The sequence below is a fragment of the Geotrypetes seraphini genome, chromosome 1 (assembly GCF_902459505.1).
Source record: "Geotrypetes seraphini chromosome 1, aGeoSer1.1, whole genome shotgun sequence".
NCBI classification, from domain to species: domain Eukaryota; kingdom Metazoa; phylum Chordata; class Amphibia; order Gymnophiona; family Dermophiidae; genus Geotrypetes; species Geotrypetes seraphini.
The window spans coordinates 381,744,307-381,770,083 of NC_047084.1; the positions used below are offsets into that span (position 1 = coordinate 381,744,307).

Here is a 25,777-nt window from a genome sequence, read left to right on the forward strand (position 1 = left end):
TAGGACCCTGAAGCCGTCAGCACAATGCGCGGCAGCGGCAAAGAAGGCAAATAGAATGTTGGGCATGATAAAGAAAGGAATCTCGAGTAGATCGGAGAAAGTTATAATGCCGCTTTATAGGGCAATGGTCAGACCCCACTTGGAATACTGCGTCCAACATTGGTCTCCCTACCTAAAGAAGGATATAAAACTGCTGGAGAGGGTGCAGAGACGAGCAACCAAACTAGTGAAGGGTATGGAGAAACTGGTATATGAGGATCGACTTAAAACACTGGGATTGTTCTCCCTTGAGAAAAGGAGACTGCGTGGGGATATGATCGAGACCTTCAAAATACTGAAAGGAATCGACAAAATAGAGCAGAGAAGATTATTTACATTGTCCAATTTGACACGGACAAGAGGACATGAAATGAAGCTAAGGGGGGACAAGTTCAGGACTAATGTCAGAAAGTTCTGCTTCACACAGAGAGTGGTTGGCATCTGGAATACTCTCCCAGGGGAGATTATTGCAGAATCGACAAACTAGATGCATATCTCCTTGAGAGAGGCATATAAAGTATGGTTGGCTATAAAATAAACCAGGTGTATACCTGGCAGGGCCTCCGCGTGTGCGGATCGCCGGACTTGATGGACCGAAGGTCTGATCCGGAGATGGCGCTTCTTATGTTCTTATGTTATATATATAAATAAGTATTATTTATTACTAAGGAAACAAAGTATTCAAGTTGAAAAAATAACGGCCAAAGGCCAGTCAGAAAAACCTATATGGGTTGAAGGCAATGCAGATTGGACGAAGTCCAGAAAAACACACTGCTTCACTCTGTGGAAAAGGAAGAACTGAGGAACTGTGAGCCTACAATGGGCGGGAAGGCTCTCGTGCATGTGCGGTGCAGTTGCAAAGTTTCTTAAAACTTAAAGTGACAGTTCACTTTTAACACTGTCCGTACCGGGCTTCGTGGATGACGTCACCCACATTGAGAAATATGCTGCCTTCTTGTCCTAGGATAACATTTAGCTTCTGTGCATTTCATGGTTATCTGCAAGTAAAACAGCCAAAATTTAGTGTGATAACCTGAAAGTAGAATAATGTTCCCTAAGTCTTGGTCAAGCCACATTTGTACTGAAAATGAGCCCGAGATATATTGTAAAGGCAGCCTTTTGTAAACATCTCCTCAAAAACAACAGTAGCAGTTGAGTATGCACCAGTTACTCATATTATATTCATCCATATATCAATACTTTATAAAAGATATACATGTTATTTCCAGGCTTGCAGGAACTGTATAGTTATAGGATTCTGCCCAAAGTCAGAATTCAGTCCAAGAGTGAAGATCTCTGTCTTTTCTTCCTATGGTGTATTAAGTCTTCTGTTCTTCTGCTGTGGTAGCCTGTGATGGTGTCTCTGGCTTCATTATCTGATAAGTGATGAGATATTCTGGATATGCCTATTAAAGAAGCAAACAAGAAAAAGAAGTTCAAAAAATGTTTTAGTAGTTCCGCTTGATGCAGAAAATTTTTAAAAGCATTTCATTTTGTAATATATGTACTTTTTTCCACCTATTATAGCCATATGGCTTATATTATAACTTATTGTTGTTAAGGTACATTGGTTCAGCGATTTAGTTTTTACAATACTGAATACATTGTCAATAAAATTTAAACACCCCTCAAGTTTGCCACTCCTCAAGTGAAGGAACCTGACATAAGTGGCTTTGGCATTTCAGAGCTGTCATTCAAAGCCGTGAGCACTGGAGGATTAATTGACTTGCCCAGGGGTCACAAGGAGCAGCACTGGGATTTGATCTCACAACCTCTGGGTGCAGAGGAAGCAGCTCCACTAGCGAGCCATATCTTACTGAAATCCTTAGACAAAAAGTATGATAAGAATCTGAATTATGAAACTTCTTAAGACAATTTTTTTCAGAATTCCTAAAATGCATATATAGTACTGTTAACCAACAATAGTCTCAGGCTCCCTATTGCAGCCTTTGTCAATATTCATTGATAAATTTTTAAGACCCTTTGTCCAATGCAGAGCCGACATAACCAATAGGCAAATTAGACAGTCTCCTTGGACAGTGTTAATGTTTTATTCAAATTTGATATACCGCTGCATCTTATAGAGTTCTCAACGGTTCACATATTTTTTACAGGTACTTCAAGCATTTTCCCTATTTGTCTCGGTGGGCTCACAAAGCACAGTTACTTACCGTAACAGGTGTTATCCAGGGACAGCAGGCATATATTCTCACATGTGGGTGACGTCATCTATGGAGCCCCAGTGCGGACAGCTTTTCAAGCAAACTTGATTGAAGTTTCAAGTTTGCTACACTGCACCACGCATGTGCATGCCTTCTTGCCCACTAGAGGGCGCATCCCCACCTCGTGGTCCTCAGTTCCATAACCAGCAAAGAAGCCATCCCCGGGGAGGAGGGCGGGTTGTGAGAATATATGCCTGCTGTCCCTGGATAACACCTGTTACGGTAAGTAACTGTGCTTTATCCCAGGACAAGCAGGCATGATATTCTCACATGTGGGTGACCTCCAAGCCAACCAAAGGTGGGAGGATGGCAATTTAGGAAAACAGGTTACGTAACACCGACTGGCCAAACCGGCCGTCGCTTCTGGACAAAGTGTCCAGACAGTAGTGGGAGGTGAATGTATGAACCGAAGACCAAGTGGCAGCTTTACATATATCCTCCACAGGAGTAGACCGGAGGAAAGCAACAGAAGCTGCCATAGCACTGACCTTATGCCCCGTGACTCGACCATGGAGCGTGAGACCAGCCTGAGCATAGCAAAAAGAAATACAAGCAGCCAACCAGTTGGACAAGGTGCGCTTGGAAACAGGATGTCCCAACCGATTAGGATCAAAGGACAAAAACAATTGAGGAACCTTCCGATGAGACTTGGTACGTTGGAGATAAAAAGCCAACGCCCTCTTACAGTCAAGCGTGTGAAGCGCAGCCTCTCCAGGATGAGAGTGGGGCTTCGGGAAGAACACCGGAAGAACAATAGACTGATTGAGGTGGAAATCAGACACAACCTTAGGTAGAAATTTAGGATGGGTGCGAAGAACCACCTTGTCATGATGGAACACAGTAAAGGGCGGGTCCGCAACCAAAGCCTGAAGCTCACTAATCCGACGAGCCGACGTGAGCGCAAGTAAAAAGACAACCTTCCAAGTGAGAAACTTAAGAAGAGATTTATCAATCGGCTCAAAAGGAGGTTTCATCAGCTGAGCCAAGACCACATTAAGATCCCAAACCACAGGAGGAGGTTTCAGAGGAGGATTAACATTAACTAAACCCCTCATGAACCGAACCACCAGAGGATGAAGAGAGAGAGAACGTCCCTCTAGATGCCGATGGAAAGCAGCAATAGCACTGAGATGTACCTGGATGGAAGTCGTCTTCAGCCCAGACTTGGACAAATGCAACAAATATTCCAGAACCGAGGACACCGGAACGAAACTCGGATCCAGATGGTGCGAGGCACACCAGGATGAAAATCTGGTCCACTTCTGGGAATAACAAAGCCGAGTCGAGGCCTTGCGCGAGGCTTCCAACACCTCCCTGACCGCCGAAGTCAGGGGGAAAGGAACCAAGCTGTCAGATGTAATGACTGAAGATTGGGATGCAACAGCGAACCCCGACTCTGAGACAGCAGAGAGCGAAACACAGGCAGAAGTAGAGGCTCCCTGGTAGTGAGTTGAAGAAGCAGGGAGAACCAGTGCTGACGAGGCCAACGAGGCGCAATGAGAATCATAGTGGCTCTGGATGACTTGAGATGAACCAACGTCCTCAAGATCAGAGGAAAAGGAGAAAACGCATAAAGGAATCTTCCTTCCCAGTCGAGAAGGAAGGCGTCTGCCTCGAGACGGTCCTGGGAGTAAATCCATGAACAATAGAGGGGCAGTTTGCGAGTCTCCGGATGGCAAACAGATCCACCTGAGGAGTCCCCCAGCGGTGGAAGACCTCGCACAGGACTCGGGAGTTCAGCGACCACTCGTGCGGCTGGAGAAGACAACTGAGTTTGTCGGCCAGGCAATTCTTCTCTCCCTGAATGTAAACAGCCCGCAGGAAGATGTTCTGGGAGGTCGCCCATTCCCAAAGGCGCAAAGCTTCCCTTCACAGGGACCAAGAGCCCGTCCCCCCTTGCTTGTTGACATAATACATTGCCACTTGGTTGTCCGTCCGTACCAGGACCACCTGATTGTGCAGCAGATGACGAACAGGTTACGTAACACCGACTGGCCAAACCGGCCGTCGCTTCTGGACAAAGTGTCCAGACAGTAGTGGGAGGTGAATGTATGAACCGAAGACCAAGTGGCAGCTTTACATATATCCTCCACAGGAGTAGACCGGAGGAAAGCAACAGAAGCTGCCATAGCCCTGACCTTATGCCCCGTGACTCGACCATGGAGCGTGAGACCAGCCTGAGCATAGCAAAAAGAAATACAAGCAGCCAACCAGTTGGACAAGGTGCGCTTGGAAACAGGATGTCCCAACCGATTAGAATCAAAGGACAAAAACAATGGCACGAAGCTCCAACACATTGATGTGACAAAGACGGTCCACCGCCGACCATAGCGCTTGAGTCCGCAGACCGTCGAGGTGAGCTCCCCACGCGTACTCCGAAGAGTCCGTGGTCAGGACCTTGCGATGTGGAGGGACGAGAAAGAGCAAACCCCCGGAAAGATTGGAAGAGTTGGTCCACCAACGGAGCGATCGTCTCAAGGAAGGAGTCACCGTTACAGGAAGGGAGAGCGGGTCTCGATCTTGACGCCATTGGGAGGCCAAGGTCCATTGAGGGAGTCTCAGATGCAATCGGGCAAATGGCGTGACATGAACTGTCGAAGCCATGTGGCCGAGCAGAATCATCAGCCTGTGTGCAGAAACGGAGCGCTGCCGCAAAATCTGACGGGCCAGGCAAAGCAGAGCCTCCAGTCTCGACGAGGGAAGGAACGCACGAAGGCGAACCGTGTCCAGCACGGCCCCGATAAACTGAAGGGATTGAGCCGGGCACAGCTGCGATTTGGGAAAATTCACCTCGAACCCCAGACGCTGAAGAAAAATGATAGTCTGTCGGGTCACTGAGATAACCCCCTCCCGGGACGAAGCCTTGATCAGCCAATCGTCCAAGTAGGGGAAGATCTGCAGCCCCTGGGATCTCAGGGCAGCCACGACCACCACCATACACTTCGTGAAAACCCGAGGAAACGAGGCCAGCCCGAAGGGAAGGACGCGATACTGGAGGTGCAACTCCCCCACCTGGAACCGTAAGAACTTGCGGAAGGCAGGATGCACCGGAACATGAGTATATGCTTCCTTCAGGTCCAGGGAGCACATCCAGTCCCCCGAGTCTAACAGAGGGTACAGGACTGGGAGGGACAACATACGGAACTTCTCCCGGACAAGAAACTTGTTGAGCCCTCGGAGGTCCAGAATTGGGCGTAAGTCCCCTGTTTTCTTCGGGACCAAGAAGTACCGGGAGTAAAACCCCTGTCCCCTTTGGTTCGGGGGAACAGGCTCCACCGCCCGAAGGCTCAACAAGGACTTGGCTTCCGACAGAAGAAGAGGAAGCTGGTCTCGACAGCCAAGAGAAGCCCCCGGCGGATGTTCCAGCGGATTGGCTAAGAAGTTTAGCGAGTAACCTTCGGAATTGACCCGGAGCACCCAAGCGTCCGACGTGATCTCGGCCCAGGCTGGAAGAAATGCCTGCAATTGGCCCCCGATAGGAAGGGGGTCCTTCGACAGTGCGGAGGGGGCCCGCCCCCAACTGCGCATCACGTCAAAAAGACGGAGCGGGCTTAGACGCTCCTTGCGCCTGAGGCTTTGGTTGGGACGCTCTGCCCTGCTGCGGGGGACGCCGGGGCGGAGGCCTCGAGAAGGCCGGCGTCGACTTCTGCGGGTACCGCCGCGGAGGAGGTCTAAACGGCTTCTGCGGCGGAGCCCGGGGTTTAGGACGGACCAATGAGGCAATAGAGCACTCATGTTCGGACAAGCGTTTGGTCGCCGCCTCCAAGGACTCATCGAACAACTCGGAGCCAATACAGGGGAGATTGGCCAGACGTTCTTGCAAGTTCGGGTCCATGTCGAAAGTACGAAGCCATGCGAGACGGCGCATCGCCACCGCAAAAGCGGATACGCGAGAGGCCAACTCAAAGGCATCGTAAACTGCGTGAAAAAGGTAGAGACGCAGCTGAGATAAATTGGCCATAAAGGCTCCAAAATCCTCCTTATGGGAATCCGGCATGACCCCATAATACCTGGGCAACGCCTTCACCATCTGCCTTAAATAGGATGAGAAGGTGAATGCGTAATTAAGGACCCTGGCAGCCATCATGGAGTTGGAATAGAGGCGACGACCAAACTTGTCCAGGGTCCGCCCCTCCCGCCCGGGGGGAACCGCAGCAGAGACCCGAGAAGGCTGGGACTTCTTCAACGCAGACTCCACCAGCAACGACTGGTGAGACAACTGCGCCCTATCGAAGCCCTTACAAGGGACTGTGCGGTACTTAGACTCCATCTTAGATGGAACTGCTGTGACTGTAAGAGGGGAGTCCAAGTTCCTTCGTGTATTGCGATCCTGACGCCAGATCAAGGTCCAAAGCCCTCCCCATATCCAGCACAAATCGTGAAAAGGAGGAGGGCTTCGAAGGCGGCGAGGGAGAACGAGAAGCCCTCGTCGCCAAGAAAGAAGGGGAAGCCTCACGAGAATAATGAGGTTCCTTCCCCGTGCCCGAACCCGAACCCCAAGAGGCCGCACCAAGCGACCTCGACGGGGTCGGGGACCGGCCATAACCCGAGGAACCCCTTCGGGAGGTCCCCGGGGTATGGGGAACCGAGGCACGCCCCCTCCGTCTTGGCGAAGAGTCCCTCGAGTACCCAACCTCGGAGGAACGGAGAAGCCTCGGATTATCGAGGCGAAGCTCGGAGACCCGAAGGGTCTCGACCCCGGTCGTCGAGGAGCGACCGCGTCGTCGAGGAGAGACCCGTTGACGTTTGGGCTTCCTCGACCGACGCTTCGCCCGAGGCCGACCCGAGGGCGAGGAGCCCCGGGAGGATCTCGACGAGGAGGAAGAGGAGGAGATCCTCCGAACCCTCCGCACCTTGTCCCGAGGCCGCATGCTCCGCTCAGGCTGGTCAGCTGAGGTCGAGGGCAAGGCCGGGGCCGAGGCCGAAGCCGTCCTGGGGGCCGAAGTCGAGGGCACCGAGACCGAGGCCGCCGCCGCCGAGGGCGGCTGGAGGTGTGCGAGGGCACCGGACAGCTCTGAGGTAATGAGCGCACGGAGTAAGTCCTGAAAGGCCGGCACCGCCATCATGGCAGGTAGATCCGGGGCCGGTGGGTGCTCCCTCGAGGGCGACCTCGGTCTCGAGTATTCCCGCGGGGCACCAGACTTCGACGCTTGGGGCGGGGCCGAGGACGACCCACCCGCCCCCGTCGATGATCCTGAGGATGGCTTCTTTGAGGCTGGAAGAGAAGAAGGAAGTGAGGACTTACCCTTCGTCGACTTTGGGGTCGAGGAGACAGGCTTCGACGAAGCGGGCTGTCGGGGCGAGGTCGAGGGAGACGAGGCCGAGGTCAAGGCCGGGGCCGAAGCCGAGGCCGACGTCGAGGCCTTCCCCGCCCCGGCGTCCACCGCAAAGAGCTCCACCATACGAGCGCGACGGCGGCGGAGGGCCCTGGTTTTAAAAGTAGAGCACCGAGTACAGGAGTCGGTCGGGTGCTCAGGGCCCAGACAAAGTAAGCACCACCGGTGAGGATCGGTGATCGAAAGGAGACGATCGCACCGGGTGCACTTTTTAAAACCCGTCAAGGGACGTGATATGGACACGAAACCCGGCCGGGAACGAACGAGGTCCCACGGCCGTGGCTCCCGGGAGCCCCCGGAGCCGAACGGAAGAAAAATAAAAGATTTTTTTTTTTTTGACGCAAACCAATACACAATCAAAGAAAAAAACAAAGTAAGCACAGCGACCGAGAGGGAAACACTCAGCCACGGTGTCAGAAGGCTAAACAAGAAGAGCACAAATTCCACAGGGCTTCTGGCTCCGTGGAAAAGACTGAACTGAGGACCACGAGGTGGGGATGCGCCCTCTAGTGGGCAAGAAGGCATGCACATGCGTGGTGCAGTGTAGCAAACTTGAAACTTCAATCAAGTTTGCTTGAAAAGCTGTCCGCGCTGGGGCTCCGTAGATGACGTCACCCACATGTGAGAATATCATGCCTGCTTGTCCTGGGATAATTTATCTAATGTACCTGGGGCAGCGGAGGATTAAGCAACTTGCCCAGGGTCACAAGGAGCAGCACAGGGTTTTGAACCCACAACCTCAGGGTGCCAAAGCTGTTAATCTAACCATTGCCAAAACAAAAGAGAACCAACAAAAACCTGCAGGAAGGTGCACAACAAGAAAACAAAACTGAAAGAAAATGTACAGGGACAGGAATTTTATTAAAACAACAAAAAATTAAAACCAAGACAAATACATGAACCACATAAAATACATCCAAAAACTGGTCCTAATGTTCTTGTGGGTCTGGTCCACATGAATATTAGGACCAGTTTTTGGATGTATTTTATGTGGTTCATGTATCTGTTTTGTTTTTAATTTTTTGTTATTTTAATAAAATTCCTGTCCCTGTACATTTTCCTGCAGTTTTGTTTTGTTTTCTTGATCTAACCACTGCACCACATTCTTCTCAATCCTCTTCTGGAGGCACACCTTGCCAGCTAGGCTTTCAGGATTTACCGTAAATGTCAATTCATCTTATACAGCGAAGATACAAATTTTTACCACCCCCGTACCTTTTAAAAACACCCCCTGCCCCATCCTCCCACCCCATCCTACCTTTTAAAAACACCCCCCCACCCGGCCCCGTCATACCTTTTAAAAACACTCTCCCGACCGCCCCGTCGTACCTTTCAAAAACACTCTCATAGCCTGGTGTTCCAGCATGTATCGGCAAGGGCAGGAACCAGCTTTCTGCGTTGCTGCCTGGGCCCGCCCTGCTTCCTGAATGGCTGCTGTCAGTTCTCCCTCTCGCCGAGATTCTCGTATCAAGTGAGTTTCCATTATTTCCTATGGGGAAACTCGCTTTGATATACGAGTATTTTGGTTTACGAGCATGCTTCTGGAACGAATTATGCTTGTAAACCAAGGTTCCACTGTACTTAGCAAAACAGATTCTATCCTGCTTATCCTAAGAATAAGCAGTGGATTTCCCCAAGCCATCTCAATAATGGCCTATGGACTTCTCTTTTAGGAAATTATCCAAACCTTTTTTAAACCCCGCTAAGCTAACTGATTTCACCACATTCTCTGGCAACAAATGCCAGAGTTTAATTACACGTTGTGTGAAGAAATTTTCTCCGGTTTGTTCTAAATCTACTACTACTTAGCTTCATCCCATGTCTCCTAGTCCCAGCATTTTTGGGAAAGAGTGAAGAAGCGATTCACATCTACCCTTTCCACTCCACTCATTATTTTATAGACCTCTATATCACTCCTGAGCCATCTCTTGTCAAAGCTGAACGGCCCTAGCCACTTCAGCCTTTCCTCGTAGGAAAGTCGTCCCATCCCTTTTATCATTTTTGTTGCTTTACTCTGTACCTTTTCTAACTTTGCTATATCTTTTTTGAGATACGGCGACCAGAACTGAACACAGTATTCGAAGTGCAGCTGTCCCATAGAGCGCTACAAAGGCATTATAACATTTCCATCTTTGTTTTCCATTCCTTTCCTTATAATTCCTAACATTCTATTTGCTTTCTTAGCAGCCACCGCACATTGAGCTAAGGGTTTCAACATATCCTCAACAAAGATACCTAGATATTTTTCCTGGGCAGTGACTCCTAACACAGAAACCAGCATCAGATAGCTATAGTTTGGGTTCCTCTTTTCCACCTGCACAATTTTGCACTTGCTCACATTAAACGTCATCTGTCATTTTGACGCTGTCTTCCAGTCTCAAAGTCTTGCAATTTTTTACAATCCTCTTGCGATTTAACAACTTTGTGTCATCAGCAAATTTAATTATCTTACTAGTTATTCCCATTTCTAGATCATTGACAAATATGTTAAAAAGCAGCAGTCCTAGCACAGACCCCTGGGGAACCCCCTTCTATTTACCCTTCTCCATTGAGAATATTGACCATTTAAACTCACTCTGTTTTATCTTTTAACCAGTTCTCAGTCCATAAAAGGACATTATCTCCTATCCCATGACTTTATAATTTCCTCAGAAGTCTTTCATGAGGTACCTTGTGAAATGCCTTTTGAAAATCCAAATACACAAAATGTCAACAGGTTCACCCTTATTCACATGTTCATTCACCCCTTCAAGAAATGCAGTAGATTGGTAAGGCAAGATTTTCCTTGACTAAAACCATGTTGGCTTTCTCGCATTAATCCATGCTTACACATATGTTCTTATAAATCTATAATGTGTAATCATGTACCAATAATGTACAAATCATCAGAATTTAGCGCAGCTGTTCCTTCACATTTTTTATATAGAAGAACTGCTAAAGCATTATCGATCCCGTTTATTTTTACCTGTTTTTAATTTAATTAATTTCTTAACTTATTGAACTTATTTTATCTTATTTAAAAGCTTCTTTATCACTTATCTTTCTTATTTGAAGGTCTGTCGGCTGGGGAACCCCGCTGAAATGTTTCGCAGTTCAGGCTTTTTCAAGGCTGTCCCCTACGTATATGTTCTGTCATTTTGTTAAAGGTCCAAAATTGTGGAATTTATTACCACTATCATTATGTTCCCTAACCTCCATCGATAAGTTCAAGGCAGACCTGAAAACATTTCTTTTTGCAGATGCATACTAATTTCCCTTTCAACGTACAGCGCTGAGGGTATCATGCAAAATGGAAATTCCCTAATGTTCCCCCCACCTCTTTTTCTTCTTCGATTATATTATATAGTTCCTCCTCCTGTCCTTTGTCATGTCCATCATGTTTTAATTATGATTTTATTGTATCTAATGTATGCACATGTGTACAGTGTTCCCCCGCAAATTCGCGGTTTGCGGTTTCACTCATTCGCGGTCAAAGCAGCTCCTGATTTGTATAGCCCGACTTTAGTACAGGAAGAGGCGGTCGGAGCATACTGCGAGTGATTTCCTTCACTCACCAGCGCTCCAGCTGCCCTCTCCAGGCAAAAAACCGTATTCACGTTTGTTTTTTTTATATTCGCGGGGGTTCCTGAAACGGAACCCCACGAATATTGGGGGAGTACTGTATTTTAGATTTTAAAACTACCCTGATGGTTTTCCCAAGGTCTGTGATAGTAAAATTTTAATAAACTTGGATTTATAATAGTCTCTATCATTTTGCCCAGCAGTAATGTCAGATTCACCAGTTTATAATTTCCTGGAACATCTCTGGAACTGTTTTTAAAAATTAGCGTCATGTTGGCCACCCTCCAGTCTTCCGGTACTATGTTGGTTTTTAAAGAAAAATGATAAATTACTACCAATAGCTCTACAAGTTCATTTTTCAATTCTATCAGCACTCTGGGATGTATACCAGGCGATTTGCTACTGTTCAGTTTGTCAAAATGACCCATTACATCATCCAGTGTTACAGAGATTTGTATGAGTTTCTCCGATTCATCAGAATTGAATACAATTTCTGGCACCGGTATCTCCCCCATATCTTCCTCAGTGAAGACCGAGACAAATAATTCATTTAATCTCTCTGCTATGTCCTTGTCTTCCCTGAGAGCCCCTTTTATCCCTTGGTCATCTAACGGTCCAACCAATTATCTTCCTGGCTTCTTGCTTTTAATATACCTAAAAAAGATTTTACTGTGTGATTTTGCTTCCATCTCAATCTTCTTTTCAAGATCTCTCTTCACCTTCCTTGCATTTGACTTGACACTACCGTACTTGTGTTGTTTACAATTATTTTCAGTCGGATCCTTCTTTCACTTTCTGAAGGATTCTCTTTTAGCTCTAAAAGCTTCCTTCATCTCACTCAATAACCGATTGAAACATTTAAGTACCTCACGGGACGTGTCGAAGTGGAAGATGATATTTTCTTTCTCAAGGGACCCTCGGCCACAAGAGGGCACCCGCTCAAACTCAGGGGCGGAAAATTTCATGGCGACACCAGAAAGTATTTCTTCACAGAGAGAGTGGTTGATCATTGGAACAAGCTTCCAGTGCAGGTGATCGAGGCTGACAGCGTGCCAGACTTTAAGAATAAATGGGATACCCATGTGGGATCCCTACGAGGGTCAAGATAAGGAAATTGGGTCATTAGGGCATAGACAGGGGGTGGGTAAGCAGAGTGGGCAGACTTGATGGGCTGTAGCCCTTTTCTGCCGTCATCTTCTATGTTTCTATAACCACGCTGGATGCCATTTGTTTTTCCTTCCACCTTTTATAATACATGGAATATATCTAGTCTGGGCTTCTAGGATGAAATTTTTATACAATATCCATGCCTGATGTATATTTTTGACCTGAGGAGTACATTGACAGGATATATAATTACTATCTGCTGCCTGTTGTTTTGGCACAAAGCCCACCTGGTCTAGGTGGATAAGAATAAGAACAAATTTCCCAGTCGAATGGCCAAAACTTTAGCAAAAAGCTTAACATCAGCATTAAGAACAGAAATAGGATGATATTCTTCCCTTCCTTTGGTATGACAGAAATCCATGCATTAAGCATAGAGGGCGGTATTATGCCCCCATCTCTAATCGTATTCAAAACCTCAGATAGTAAGGGGGACAGATCAGGGACAAAAGTCTTATAGAAGACCAGCAGGAAACCAATCAGATCAGGGAACTTGACCATTGCCATCTATCAGATAGCCTGCACTACCTCCTCTAGACTAACTAGAGCATCTAATCTATCTCTCTGACTAGCAGAGCACAAAGACAAATTCAAGGACACCAAGTAAAAACTGATGGACAATCTGAAATAGTAAGGTTCTTAGTATAAAGACCTTCCACAAGCTCCCTGAAGCATGCCCAAATTTGAGAAGATTTAGAGAAAACCGACCTCAGTGGTCCCGAACCCTCCCTACCGTGGCCCAATGTTTATTCCTTGCTGCATATGAAGAGGAGGATCTGGATGCCGCAGGTTATTCAGAACCTAGAATAGCTTCTCTCAGAAGTTTTAAGGCATCATCAAGCTTCCAGGTCCTGCAAATAGAAACCTTTCTCCTTCTATCACCCCTCTCCAACACCATGCTACATCTCTCCCTCCATCACTATGTCCAACATTCCTCCCCCTTGCATCCCCTTCAATCTATTCCTCTGTTTCCTCTCCACCACCATATCTAACATTTCTCCCTTTCATCTTTCTATTTCCCATGCATCTCTACCTCATTCCTCTCTATGCCCAATTTTCCTCTTCCTTTCCCCATCTGCACCAAAGAGCCAATGAAAAGGCCCAGCGATAAACGATTTGTTCCCTCCTAAGCACTTCAAGCATCGGTTTAAAGTCACAGCACAGACAAATTCTGAAAAACTGTTAAAGGCACATCCTTGAACAGGAGGGAGTTAAGAACATAAGAATTGTCATCTGGTACAGACTGAAGGTCAATCAAACCCAGTTTCCTGTTTCCAACAATGGCCATCCCAGGTTCCAAGAACCTAGCTAGATCCCAAGCAGATTTTATGCTGCTTATCTTAGGAATAAGCAGTGGATTTCCCCATGCCATCTCAATAATTGCCTATGAACTTCTCTTTTAGGAAATTATCCAGCCCTGTTTTAAACCCTGCTAAGCTAACTGATTTCACCACATTCTCTGGCAACAAATTCTAGAGTTTAATTACATGTTGTGTGAAGAAATATTTTCTTAGGTCTGTTTTAAATCTACTACTTAGTAACTTCATCACATGCCCCCTAGTCCTAGTATTTTTGGAAAAGTAAACAAACGATTCCCTTTCCACTCCACTCAGTATTTTATAGACTTCTATCATATCACACTTGAGCCATCTCTTCTCCAGGCTGAAGAGTACTAGCCACTTTATCCTTTCCTCATAAGAAAGTCATCCCATCCCTTTTATCATTTTCATCACCCTTCTCTGTGCCTTTTCTAATTCTGCTACATCTTTTTTGAGATACGGCAACCAGAATTGCACACAGTATTCTAGGTGCAGCTGTAGTATAGTATCTTTATTTTCCATTCTTTTCCTGATAATTCCTAACATTCTATTTGCTTTCTTAGTTGCCGTCGCTACGCATTGAGCCAAGGGTTTCAACGTATCCTCAACGATGACACCTAGCTCTTTTTCCTGGGCAGACTCCTAACATGGAACTCTGCATCATGTAGCTATAGTTTGGGTTACTCTTTCCCACATGCATCATTGTGCTCTTACTCACATTAAACATCATCTGCCATTTTGACACCCAGTCTCACAAGGTCCTCTTGCAATTTTTCACAATCTTCTTGTGATTTAACAACTTTGAACAACTTTGTGTCATCAGCAAATTTAATTATCTCACTAGTTATTCCCAGCTCTAGATCTCTAGAAATGGCATGTGCCCTCTGTGCAATTGCCACTTTGTTCACAAAGCAAAAAAAACAGATCACTACATTGTGGGGACAATTTTCAGATGGGGGGTCCTCTCCAGTGCAACATCAGGCCCAGCCTCCTTGAGTCTCAGTAATTGTCAGCATAACAACGTGATTTTAGAGCAGGGGTGCACAACTTCGGTCCTCGAGGGTCAAATTCAGTCGGGTTTTCAGGATTTCCCCAATGAATTTGCAGAGATCTATTTGCCTGCACTGCTTCCATTGATCTCATGCATATTCATTTGGTAAATCCTGAAAACCTGGCCTGACGAGAGCCAAAGTAGTGCATCCCTGTTTTAGAGAATCATATGGAACCACAAGTTATTATGGTACTTCTGGTTCTCAAGATCATCCAGTTTATATTGAAGTTTTTCATAAAAGGCTTCCAGAGAAGAATGCTTGGGTTGCAACTTCACCACGGCTTCACTCTGTTCTTCAAACTGGATTTCCATTTCCTCAAGTTGGGATGAAAGATACGCATATCCCAATGTAGCATTTTACCCCAGGTTGCAAGTTCTCTCCTTATGGCTTGCAATTCTACATGTAAATCTTTGAAGTAGCACTTAAAATCTCTACTCAAATTTCACAAGTTGATTTGTTCTCACCCTCATTCTCCAATCAGCTAGAAAAAAACTTGTTTTTGGCTCCAAGTTGTAGAGCTAGGCCAGGAGGCCTATTGTATGGTGTCATCACCTGTGCAGTGAAATGACTCCTTAGTGTCAGCAGTTTTAAGTTTATGGGCCATAAAAAAGGTAAGGCACAGTGGGAGTGCATCCTGCAGGACCGATGGAGTGAGATGAGGCTAATATTTAGAAGAGACGTTGGGAGCCCAAAATCAGGCTGCCATCTAAAGGGCTGATGTCACTTCTTCCATCTAAGGTTGTTAAAACTCTTGAGGAAGAAACAATGATAGACCTTCAGTGTGGTTCAAAACGTTTCATGCAACACTTCCTCCACCAGTGTACTGGAAATGGATAAGCATGATGTCAATGCTGAGATATCAAAGTACCACTAAGGACTCCAAGACTGGCCGAACCTTCCTAGCACTGGTGATGTTTCAAATAGTGCTGGTGCACCAATCCTTGCTAGATGGCAAGCTCATCATTTCCTGGATATTCCTGTCCAGCTTTTGACTGAAGACTACTTTGCCAATGATGCTGGGCTTCAGGAAGAAAGATAATTGTCTCCTGGATCATTTAAGGTGTACTAGTGGTTGAATTCAAGGCCCCTAGAATGCTGTTGCATGCCTCCAACACAGAGGAGAGGGAATAGGCCTCTCTGCATTGGATGATCAAGAAGCCAAAGGAGCACTCAGGGAAGTTAAAGCCATAGCAGAGAGAATGAATGAATTCTTTGCTTCAGTCTTTAAGATCTATCTAAATTTGAAATGGTTTTCAAGGGTGGTGATGCAGAGGAACTGAAAGAAATCTCAGTGAACATGGAAGACATACTAAGCTAAACTGACAAGTTAAAGAGTGATAAATCACCTGGACTGGATGGAATACATCCTAGGGTAGTGAAAGAACTTAAACATGAAATTGCTGATCTGCTGTTAGTAATCTGTAACCTGTCGCTAAAATTGTCTCTAGTATCTGAAGATTGGAGGGTGGCCAGTGTTTCGCCAATTTTTTTAAAAGGTTCCAAGAAAATTTTAATAACTTTCAGGAGGTTTGGAGGCCATTAATAGAATATTGTAATGAGTAGTGATTGAAATATCATTTTTCTCTAATAGGTATAATTGCAAAGTGTGTGGGGGGGAGGGATTTCTGATTTGATATTAAATGTTTAGAGTAATAGGAAAAATTATATAATATATTATATGATATATGTAAATACATATGAATTAGTAGGGTTGGGAGGGAGGGTTTAAATATTATAATTTAAGTTTAAACAGATAGATAATCAAGTGATATTGTAGAAGTTCAAATGTTATTTTTTTTATACACTTGTTGTAAGATGTAAAATGAATAAAGAATTTATAAAAAAAAAAAAAAAAAAAGGTTCCAAGGGAGATCTGAGAAATTACAGACTGGGCAAATTAGTGGAAACAATTATAAAAAATAAACTTTTGGAACACATAGACAAACATGATTTAATGAGAGAGAGTCAGCAAAGGTTCAGCCAAGGGAGGTTTTGCCTCATCAATTTGCTTGACTTCTTTGAATGTATGAATAAATATGTGGTTAAAGGTGACTCAGTTGATGTAGTATATCTAGATTTTCAGAAATCTTTTTACAAAGATCCTCATGAGAGGCTCCTGAGAAAATCAGTCATGGGATAGGAGGCAATGTTCAGTTGTGGATTAGGAATTGGTTAACAGATAGAAAAAAAGGGTAGGGTTAAATGACCATTTTGCTCAATGAAGGGTAAATAGTGGCATGCCGCAGGGCTCTCTTCCAGGACTGGTGCCATTTAACTTACTTATAAATGATCAGTAAATTGGAACAGTGAGTAAATCCAGAGATGACACTAAACTGTTCAAAGTTGTTAAAATGCATGCTGACTGTGAAAAATTACAGGAAGACCTTAGGAAACTCGAAGATTGGGCATCCAAATGGCAGATGAAATTTAATACAGTGGTGCCTCGCATAACGGACGCCTCGCACAGCGAACGCTGCGCACAACGAACTTTATGTCTTGATCCGTACAACGAACTTCGTTTCACACAACGAAGTCGCCCGAGCTGCATCCTTCCGCGCAGGCACTGCGCTTAACTGCCCTCTCTCCGCCTGGTTCCCTCTTGCCCCCCCCGACTCCCCGACACGATCGGGGCAAAAAGGAGCCCAAGCCCTCTTGCCCCGCCGATTCCCCAACTCCCCACACAATATCGGGCCAGGAGGGAGCCCAAGTCCTCCTGGCCACGGCGACCCCCTAACCCCACCCTGCACTACATTACGGGCAGGAGGGATCCCAGGCCCTCCTGCCCTCGACGCAAACCCCCCCTCCCCCCAACGACCGCCCCCCCCCAAGAACCTCCGACCGCCCCCCCAGCCGACCCGCGACCCCCCTGGCCGACCCCCACGACACCCCCAACCCCCTTCCCCGTACCTTTCTGTAGTTGGCCGGACAGACGGGAGCCAAACCCGCCTGTCCGGCAGGCAGCCAACGACGGAATGAGGCCGGATTGGCCCATCCGTCCCAAAGCTCCGCCTACTGGTGGGGCCTAAGGCGCCTGGGCCAATCAGAATAGGCCCGGGAGCCTTAGGTCCCTCCTGGGGGCGGGGCCTGAGGCACATGGGTCCAACCCGACCATGTGCCTCAGGCCCTGCCCCCAGGAGGGACCTAAGGCTCCCGGGCCTATTCTGATTGGCCCAGGCGCCTTAGGCCCCACCAGTAGGCGGAGCTTTGGGACGGATGGGCCAATCCGGCCTCATTCCGTCGATGGCTGCCTGCCGGACAGGTGGGTTTGGCTCCCGTCTGTCCGGCCAACTACAGAAAGGTACGGGGAAGGGGGTTGGGGGTGTCGTGGGGGTCGGCCAGGGGGGTCGCGGGTCGGCTGGGGGGGCGGTCGGAGGTTCTTGGGGGGGGCGGTCGTTGGGGGGAGGGGGGGTTTGCGTCGAGGGCAGGAGGGCCTGGGATCCCTCCTGCCCGTAATGTAGTGCAGGGTGGGGTTAGGGGGTCGCCGTGGCCAGGAGGACTTGGGCTCCCTCCTGGCCCGATATTGTCGGGGAGTTGGGGAATCGGCGGGGCAAGAGGGCTTGGGCTCCCTTTTGCCCCGATCGTGTCGGGGAGTCGGGGGGGCAAGAGGGCTTGAGCTCCCTTTTGCCCCGATCGTGTCGGGGAGTCGGGGGGGCAAGAGGGCTTGAGCTCCCTCTTGCCCCGATCGTGTCGGGGAGTCGGGGGGGGCAAGAGGGCTTGAGCTCCCTCTTGCCCCGATCGTGTCGGGGAGTCGGGGGGGGCAAGAGGGCTTGAGCTCCCTCTTGCCCCGATCGTGTCGGGGAGTCGGGGGGGGGGCAAGGGGGCTTGAGCTCCCTCTTGCCCCGATCGTGTCGGGGAGTCGGGGGGGGCAAGAGGGCTTGAGCTCCCTCTTGCCCCGATCGTGTCGGGGGTGCCAGGGACCACACGGAGTCACCCACCGTACCACCCGATTCGGGTAAGCGCAGGTATCGGTGGGTGGCTTATTTGCGGGGGGGTGCCTTATTTTACATTTTTTTCTAAAAAGGGGGGGCTGTCTTATTTGATGGCCCTGCCTTATCATCGGGGAAACACGGTAGAAAAAAAAAAAAAAAATGAACAGTTAAGTCCCAGTTTTTGCCGCTGAGACTCTGCCCTCTCTCACTGTAAAATTAGACTCTACTTAGTCTGTCTTTAAATTTAAAAAAGTGTGTTGTTTTAAAAAACAATTATGTTTTTAGATGTATCTAAATAAAAATAATAACCAAAAATTTATCTTTTTTTATGTCATCTTAGCATATTTTATGCTACAGAACGAATTATTTTTTTTAACATGTATTGTTATGGGAAAACGCGTTTCACACAACGAACGTTTCACATAACAAACTTGCTCCTGGAACGGATTAAGTTCGTTGTGTGAGGCACCACTGTATGGACAAAGTTCAAAGTGATTCACATTGGGAAGAATAACCCAAATTATAGTTACCAGATGCTAGGGCCCACCTTGAGGGTCAGCACCTAAGAAAAAGATAGCAACATAGTAACATAATAAATGACGGCAATAGTCCATCCAGTCTGCCCATAAGTTATACTCATTAAAAAATACATGATTAGATTAACTTGTCTCTTCTTTGATATTTCTGGGCCATAAAGTCTGGTATTGTCCTAGTAAAGTCTGGTATTGTCCTAGGTTCCAAAAGCTGAAGTTGCCATCCAGCCTATCCAACCATCCCGTTATTTGCAAGGCATCTACCGTAAAGTCTGGCTAGTAACATCCTCCTGTTTCTATTAATGGAATTCACATTGATACACACCCCAGCCCATCCTACACAAAATCAGCATATATGGAGCACAGACCGTGTAGGTCTGTCCAATCTGGCCTTAGTTCTTTATTTTACATCCTTCATTTTCTAATTAGAGATCCTCTATTTTTATCCCACGCTTTTTTGAATTCCATCACCGTTTTCCTCTCTACCACTTCCCTCGGGAGGACATTCCAGGCATCTACCACCCTCTCTGTAAAGAATTTCCTAACATTACTCCTAAGTCTTCATCCCTGTAACCTCAAATTATGCCCTCTAGTTTTACCATTTTTTCTTCTCTGAAAAGATCTGGTTCTATTTTAATGCCTTTCAAGTATTTAAATGTCTGTATCATATCTCCCATGTCCCTCCTCTCCTCTAGAGTATATATATTTAGGTCTTCCAGTCTCTTCTCATACTTCTTTTGGTTCAAAACTCTTAGCATTTTTGTCACCTTCCTCTGGACCGCTTCAAGTTTTTTTAATATCCTTCGCCAGATACGGCCTCCAAAACTGAACACAATACTCCAAGTGCAGCCTCACCAATGACCTATACAGGGGCATCAACACTTCCCTTCTTCTTCTAATTACTCCTCTTTATATACAGCCTAGTATCCTTCTGGCTACAGCCATCGCCTTATCACACTGTTTAGATGCCTTTAGAGCCTCAGAAACAATCACCCCAAGGTCTTTCTCACCATCTGTGCTTATCAGCCTCTCATCTCCAAGTACATATGGTTCCCTCGGATTTCTACCCCCCAACGCATCACTCTACAGTTCTTCACATTGAATTTTAGTTGCCAGACGCTAAACCATTCTTCTAACTTTTGCAGATCCTTTTTCATGTTTTCCACTCCCTCCAGGGTGACCACTCTGTTACAAATCTTAGTATCATCTGCAAAAAGGTTAACCTTACCTTCTAACCCTTCAGCAATGTCACAAACATATTGAACAGAATCGGTTCCAGCACTGAATCTTTGAGGCACTCCACTACTCACCTGACCCTCCTCTGAGCGAATTCCATTTACCAATACCCTCTGATGTCTACGTCAACCAGTTTCTGATCTAGTTCACCACTTTGGGCCTTAATTTCAGCCCATGGAGTTTAAGAGCCTCCTATAAGGAACTAAAGGTTTTGCTGAAATCTAGCGCACGTCCTAGATCCAATTCTCTGGTCACCCAGTCAAAGAATTCAATCAGATTCGTTTGGCACGATTTACCTTTAGTAAACCCATGTTGCCTCGGATCTTATAATCCATTAGATTCTAAGAACTTCACCATCCTTTCCTTCAGCAACGTTTCCATTATTTTTCCAATAACTGAAGTGAGGCTTACTGGCTTGCAGTTTCCTGCTTCATCTCTACAACCACTTTTGTGAAGAATGACCACAACCGCTCTTCTCCAGTCCCGTGGAGCCTATCCCATCTCTATAGATTTATTGAACAAATCTTTCAGAGAACCCACCAGAATCTCTCAGAGCTCCCTCAATATCCTGGGATGGATCCCGTCCAGTCCCATAGCTTTATCCACCTTCAATTTTTCAAGTTGTTCATAAACACTTTTTTCTGTGAACGGTGCAGTATCCATTCCATTCTCAGGTGTAACTTTGCTGACCATTGTAGACAATATGCTGAAACCTTCCACTCAATATGTGGTGGTGACAAAAAAGCAAACAAGGTGCTAGGAATTATTAGTAAAGGGATGGTAAACAAGACAAAGAATGTTATAATGCTACTGTATTACCCCATGATGTGACCTCACCTTGAGAACTTTGTTAAATTCTGGTTGACTTATCTAAAAAAAGATATAGCAGAACTAGAAAAGGTTCAAGGAAGAGCGACCAAGATGATAAAGGAGATATGATTGAAGTCTACAAAATCCTGAGTGGTTTAGAACGGGTACAAGTGGATCATTTTTTTACTCCATCAAAAATTACAATGATTAGGGGACACATAGTTACAGGGTGATACTTTAAAAACCAATAGGAGGAAATTTTTGTTTCACTGAGAGAACATTTAAGTTCTGGAACGCATTGCCAGAAGATGTGGTAAGAGTGGTTAATGTAGCTGGTTTTATAAAAGGTTTGGATACGTTCCTTCAGTCTGCTATTGAGACAGACATGGGGGAAGCCACTGCTTGCTCTGGATCAGAAGCATGGAATATTGCTACAATTTGGATTTGCTGCCATGGATTGGCCACCGTGAAGGTGGGATTCTGGGCTAGATGGACTATTGGTCTGACTCAGTAAGGCTATTCTTATGTCTTATGATATTTATCATTGGAATCCCTTGTTGCTGGTTCAGATGCAGTGGAATCCTAGGTATGCATTGGGTGGGACTTCAGTGGAGACATGTCCTGATTGCTTCTATTAATACTTGATGCTGAGGGGTTCCAATGGCTTCTCAAGGTTGATGCACAGAAATCTGGTGCTCTTGGCGTTGATGATTCTGAAGCCAAAGGAAATAACTTATTTGAGTAAAAGAGCTTGACTTTATGCTCTTAACAGCCATGAAGACTGCTAGGCATCATGGTTTTCAGTTGTTGTGATGTGGCCACGTTAAAATTTCTAATTGTAAGATGATTAATTTTGTATTATTTATATGATTTACCGTATTTTCGCGGATATAACGCGCGCGTTATACGTGATTTTACGTACCGCGCATACCCCTCGCGCGTTATATGCCTGAGCGCGGTATACAAAAGTTTTTAAACATAGTTCCCACCCCGCCCGACGCCCGATTCACCCCCCCAGCAGGACCGCTCGCACCCCCACCCCGAACGACCGCTCGCACGCGCTCCCACCCGCACCCACGATCGGAGCAAGAGGGAGCCCAAGCCCTCTTGCCCAGCCGACTCCCCGACGTCCGATACATCCCCCCCCCGGCAGGACCACTCGCACCCTCACCCCGAAGGACCGCCGACTCCCCAACAATATCGGGCCAGGAGGGAGCCCAAACCCTCCTGGCCACGGCGACCCCCTAACCCCACCCCGCACTACATTACGGGCAGGAGGGATCCCAGGCCCTCCTGCCCTCGACGCAAACCCCCTCCCCCCAACGACCACCCCCCCCCCCAAGAACGTCCGCCCGTCCCCCAGCCGACCCGCGACCCCCCTGGCCGACCCCCACGACACCCCCACCCGCCTTCCCCGTACTTTGTGTAGTTGGGCCAGAAGGGAGCCCAAACCCTCCTGGCCACGGCGACCCCCTAACCCCACCCCGCACTACATTACGGGCAGGAGGGATCCCAGGCCCTCCTGCCCTCGACGCAAACCCCCCTCCCCCCCAGCCGACCCGCGACCCCCCTGGCCGACCCCCACGACCCCACCACCCCCCTTCCCCGTACCTTTGGAAGTTGGCCGGACAGACGGGAGCCAAACCCGCCTGTCCGGCAGGCAGCCAACGAAGGAATGAGGCCGGATTGGCCCATCCGTCCTAAAGCTCCGCCTACTGGTGGGGCCTAAGGCGCGTGGGCCAATCAGAATAGGCCCTGGAGCCTTAGGTCCCACCTGGGGGCGCGGCCTGAGGCACATGGGCCAAACCCGACCATGTGTCTCAGGCCGCGCCCCCAGGTGGGACCTAAGGCTCCAGGGCCTATTCTGATTGGCCCACGCGCCTTAGGCCCCACCAGTAGGCGGAGCTTTAGGACGGATGGGCCAATCCGGCCTCATTCCTTCGTTGGCTGCCTGCCGGACAGGCGGGTTTGGCTCCCGTCTGTCCGGCCAACTTCCAAAGGTACGGGGAAGGGGGGTGGGGGGGTCGTGGGGGTCGGCCAGGGGGGTCGCGGGTCGGCTGGGGGGGAGGGGGGTTTGCGTCGAGGGCAGGAGGGCCTGGGATCCCTCCTGCCCGTAATGTAGTGCGGGGTGGGGTTAGGGGGTCGCCGTGGCCAGGAGGATTTGGGCTCCCTCCTGGCCCAATATTGTCGGGGAGTCGGCGGTCCTTCGGGGTGGGGGTGCGAGTGGTCCTGCCGAGGGGGGAGAAGAATCGGACGTCGAGGGGGGGCATCAGGCTTTCAGGATGGGGACAGGACTTCAAGGGGGGACAGGCAGATCTTCAAGGGGGACAGGCAGACCTTCAAGGGGGGACAGGACTTCAAGGGGGACAGGCACGGAGAGGCGGGGCAGTGCACCGAAAGTCAGGGCGGGTGAACGGTGAGTCGGGGCAACCAGAGGAGAGTCGGGGCAGTGCACCGAAAGTCAGGGTGAGTCGGGGCAACCAGAGGAGAGTCGGGGCAGTGCACCGAAAGTCAGGGTGAGTCGGGGCAACCAGATGAGAGTCGGGGATGGTGAAAGGAGAGTCGGGGTGGCCAGAGGAGAGTCGGGGAGAGCGAAAGGAGAGTCGGGGTGGCCAGAGGAGAGTCGGGCAGCATGCGCGTTATATGCCTGAGCGCGGTATAGAAAAGTTTTTGTACATATCATCGTGATTTCTGCGCGCTATACCCCTGTGCGCGTTTTACAATGGTGCGCGTTATATCCGCGAAAATACGGTACAGATTAAGAGCACTTAAATTTTTTTCCCATTATAGACTACAGCAAAGCTTTTGACTGTGGATCACAATAGAACTCTAGTGCAAATACATAACTCAGCTGTTAAGAGAGCCTATATTACATTACATTACATTAGTGATTTCTATTCCGCCATTACCTTGCGGTTCAAAGCGGATTACAACCAAACTAAAACAAGAATTACATTCAAAATTTGAAGGAAAAGAGTCAGATATCATCGTCTAATAATAAACTTTTAATGATCATGATGGGAGTTGCCATCCAACATATTACTAATAATTGGAAAGATTATAGGAGGCTTAATTTTAATTTTTGGTGGAATTCATTATGTCACATATATAGAATGGAAAGATCATTAGCGGTACAGAAGGGAAATTATAAAAATTTTATTAAAATATGGGAGCCATTAACATCTTTTTGTCATGATTAAATACCATTTTTCTATTAATTATACACCACTTAGTATTGGGTGGGGGGAGGGTTTCAAGTATATGATCTTATAATGATTTATGGGCTTTGAGGGAGGGTGGGGGGGTTACATTTGTATTTATAGGTTATAATGATAAGATGTTCAAGTGGTTAAATTAATTGTGTTTATTATGAATTTTTGTACACTTGATGAAAGTTTAAAAATGAATAAAGAATTTTGAAGGAATAGAATAAGCGATGACATAAAATTTTTAAGGTAATAAAAATGTCGGGTAAAATAGTTATCAACGGGAAGTAGAAGTTTTTAGGAGATAGGAATATGAAAATCAAGAAGCTGCAGTAAGAACTGAATATGGCAAAATTGATTGGTTTTCAATAAAAACGTGGCATCAGGCAAGGACGCATCTTGTCACCTTATCTGTTCAACATGTACAGTGAAACTATCTTCAGAAAAACAAATTTGGAAGAAGAGAGTGTCGGTTTCAAAGTTGGTGACCGAAATATAAACAGCCTGTGCTATGCAGATGATACAACGCTTATCACTAGCAGCAAAGAAGACAAGCTGCATCTACTGAGAGAAGTCAAAGCTGAAAGTCATTACATGGGATTAGAACTGAACATAAACAAGACGAAGATCATGAACATGGAAAATAATGACGATTTTGAGCTTGAAGGCGATAGAATAGAAGTTGTAAAGGATTTCAATCTCATGGGATCTTTTGTAAACAAAGAAGCAACTAATGGGGAGGAAATACTCCGCAGAATAGTACTTGATCGCTCTTCAATGAAGACTCTTGACAAAGCATTCAAAGGCAAGGAGTTAACACTCCAAACGAAGATCAGACTTGTCCACGCACTCATTTTCTCAGTGGTCAGTTCTGGATGCGAAAGCTGGACACTACAGAAACAAGACAGAAAGAAGATTGACTCAATTGAGCTTTGGTGCTGGAGAAGGATTTTAGGCGTGCTGAGGACTGTCAGAAGAATTAACAAATTGATTCCGGAAGAGATCAAACAGGCTATGTCACTCGAAGCTCAAATGATGAAAGTACAACTGTCTTATTTTGGTCACACCATCAGAAGAGCGAGATCACTGGGGAAGGACATCATGTTTGGGAAGATCGAAGGAACCAGGTGAAGAGGGCAACCTGCTATCAGATGGATGGACACATTGAAAACAACCATGGGGATGATGCTGGAGGACATTTCCGGACTAGCACAAAACAGATTTCTTTTTAGATCTGCAATTCATCAAGTCGCTAGGACTTGAGAATGAATCGACAAGAGGAGGATGTTTTCCACGCAACTGTTAAAATTCAAAACTGGGGATATGATTATATTTAAAATGGTAAGCCAAATTTTGGGTCTTCTTGATAT

General features: G+C 47.0%; 1 protein-coding gene across 1 annotated transcript in view; it reads right to left on the minus strand.

Moving 5' to 3' along the window:
- Positions 1-572: 572 nt before the first annotated feature.
- The window catches only part of TNKS (tankyrase), a 498,734-nt gene continuing 473,529 nt past the window's right edge, over positions 573-25,777 (minus strand). The window contains exon 27 of the mRNA XM_033915990.1: positions 573-1,445. Coding sequence (XP_033771881.1) covers positions 1,359-1,445 — 87 coding nt within the window. The 3' untranslated portion in view covers positions 573-1,358. The remainder of the gene's footprint in view (positions 1,446-25,777) is intronic.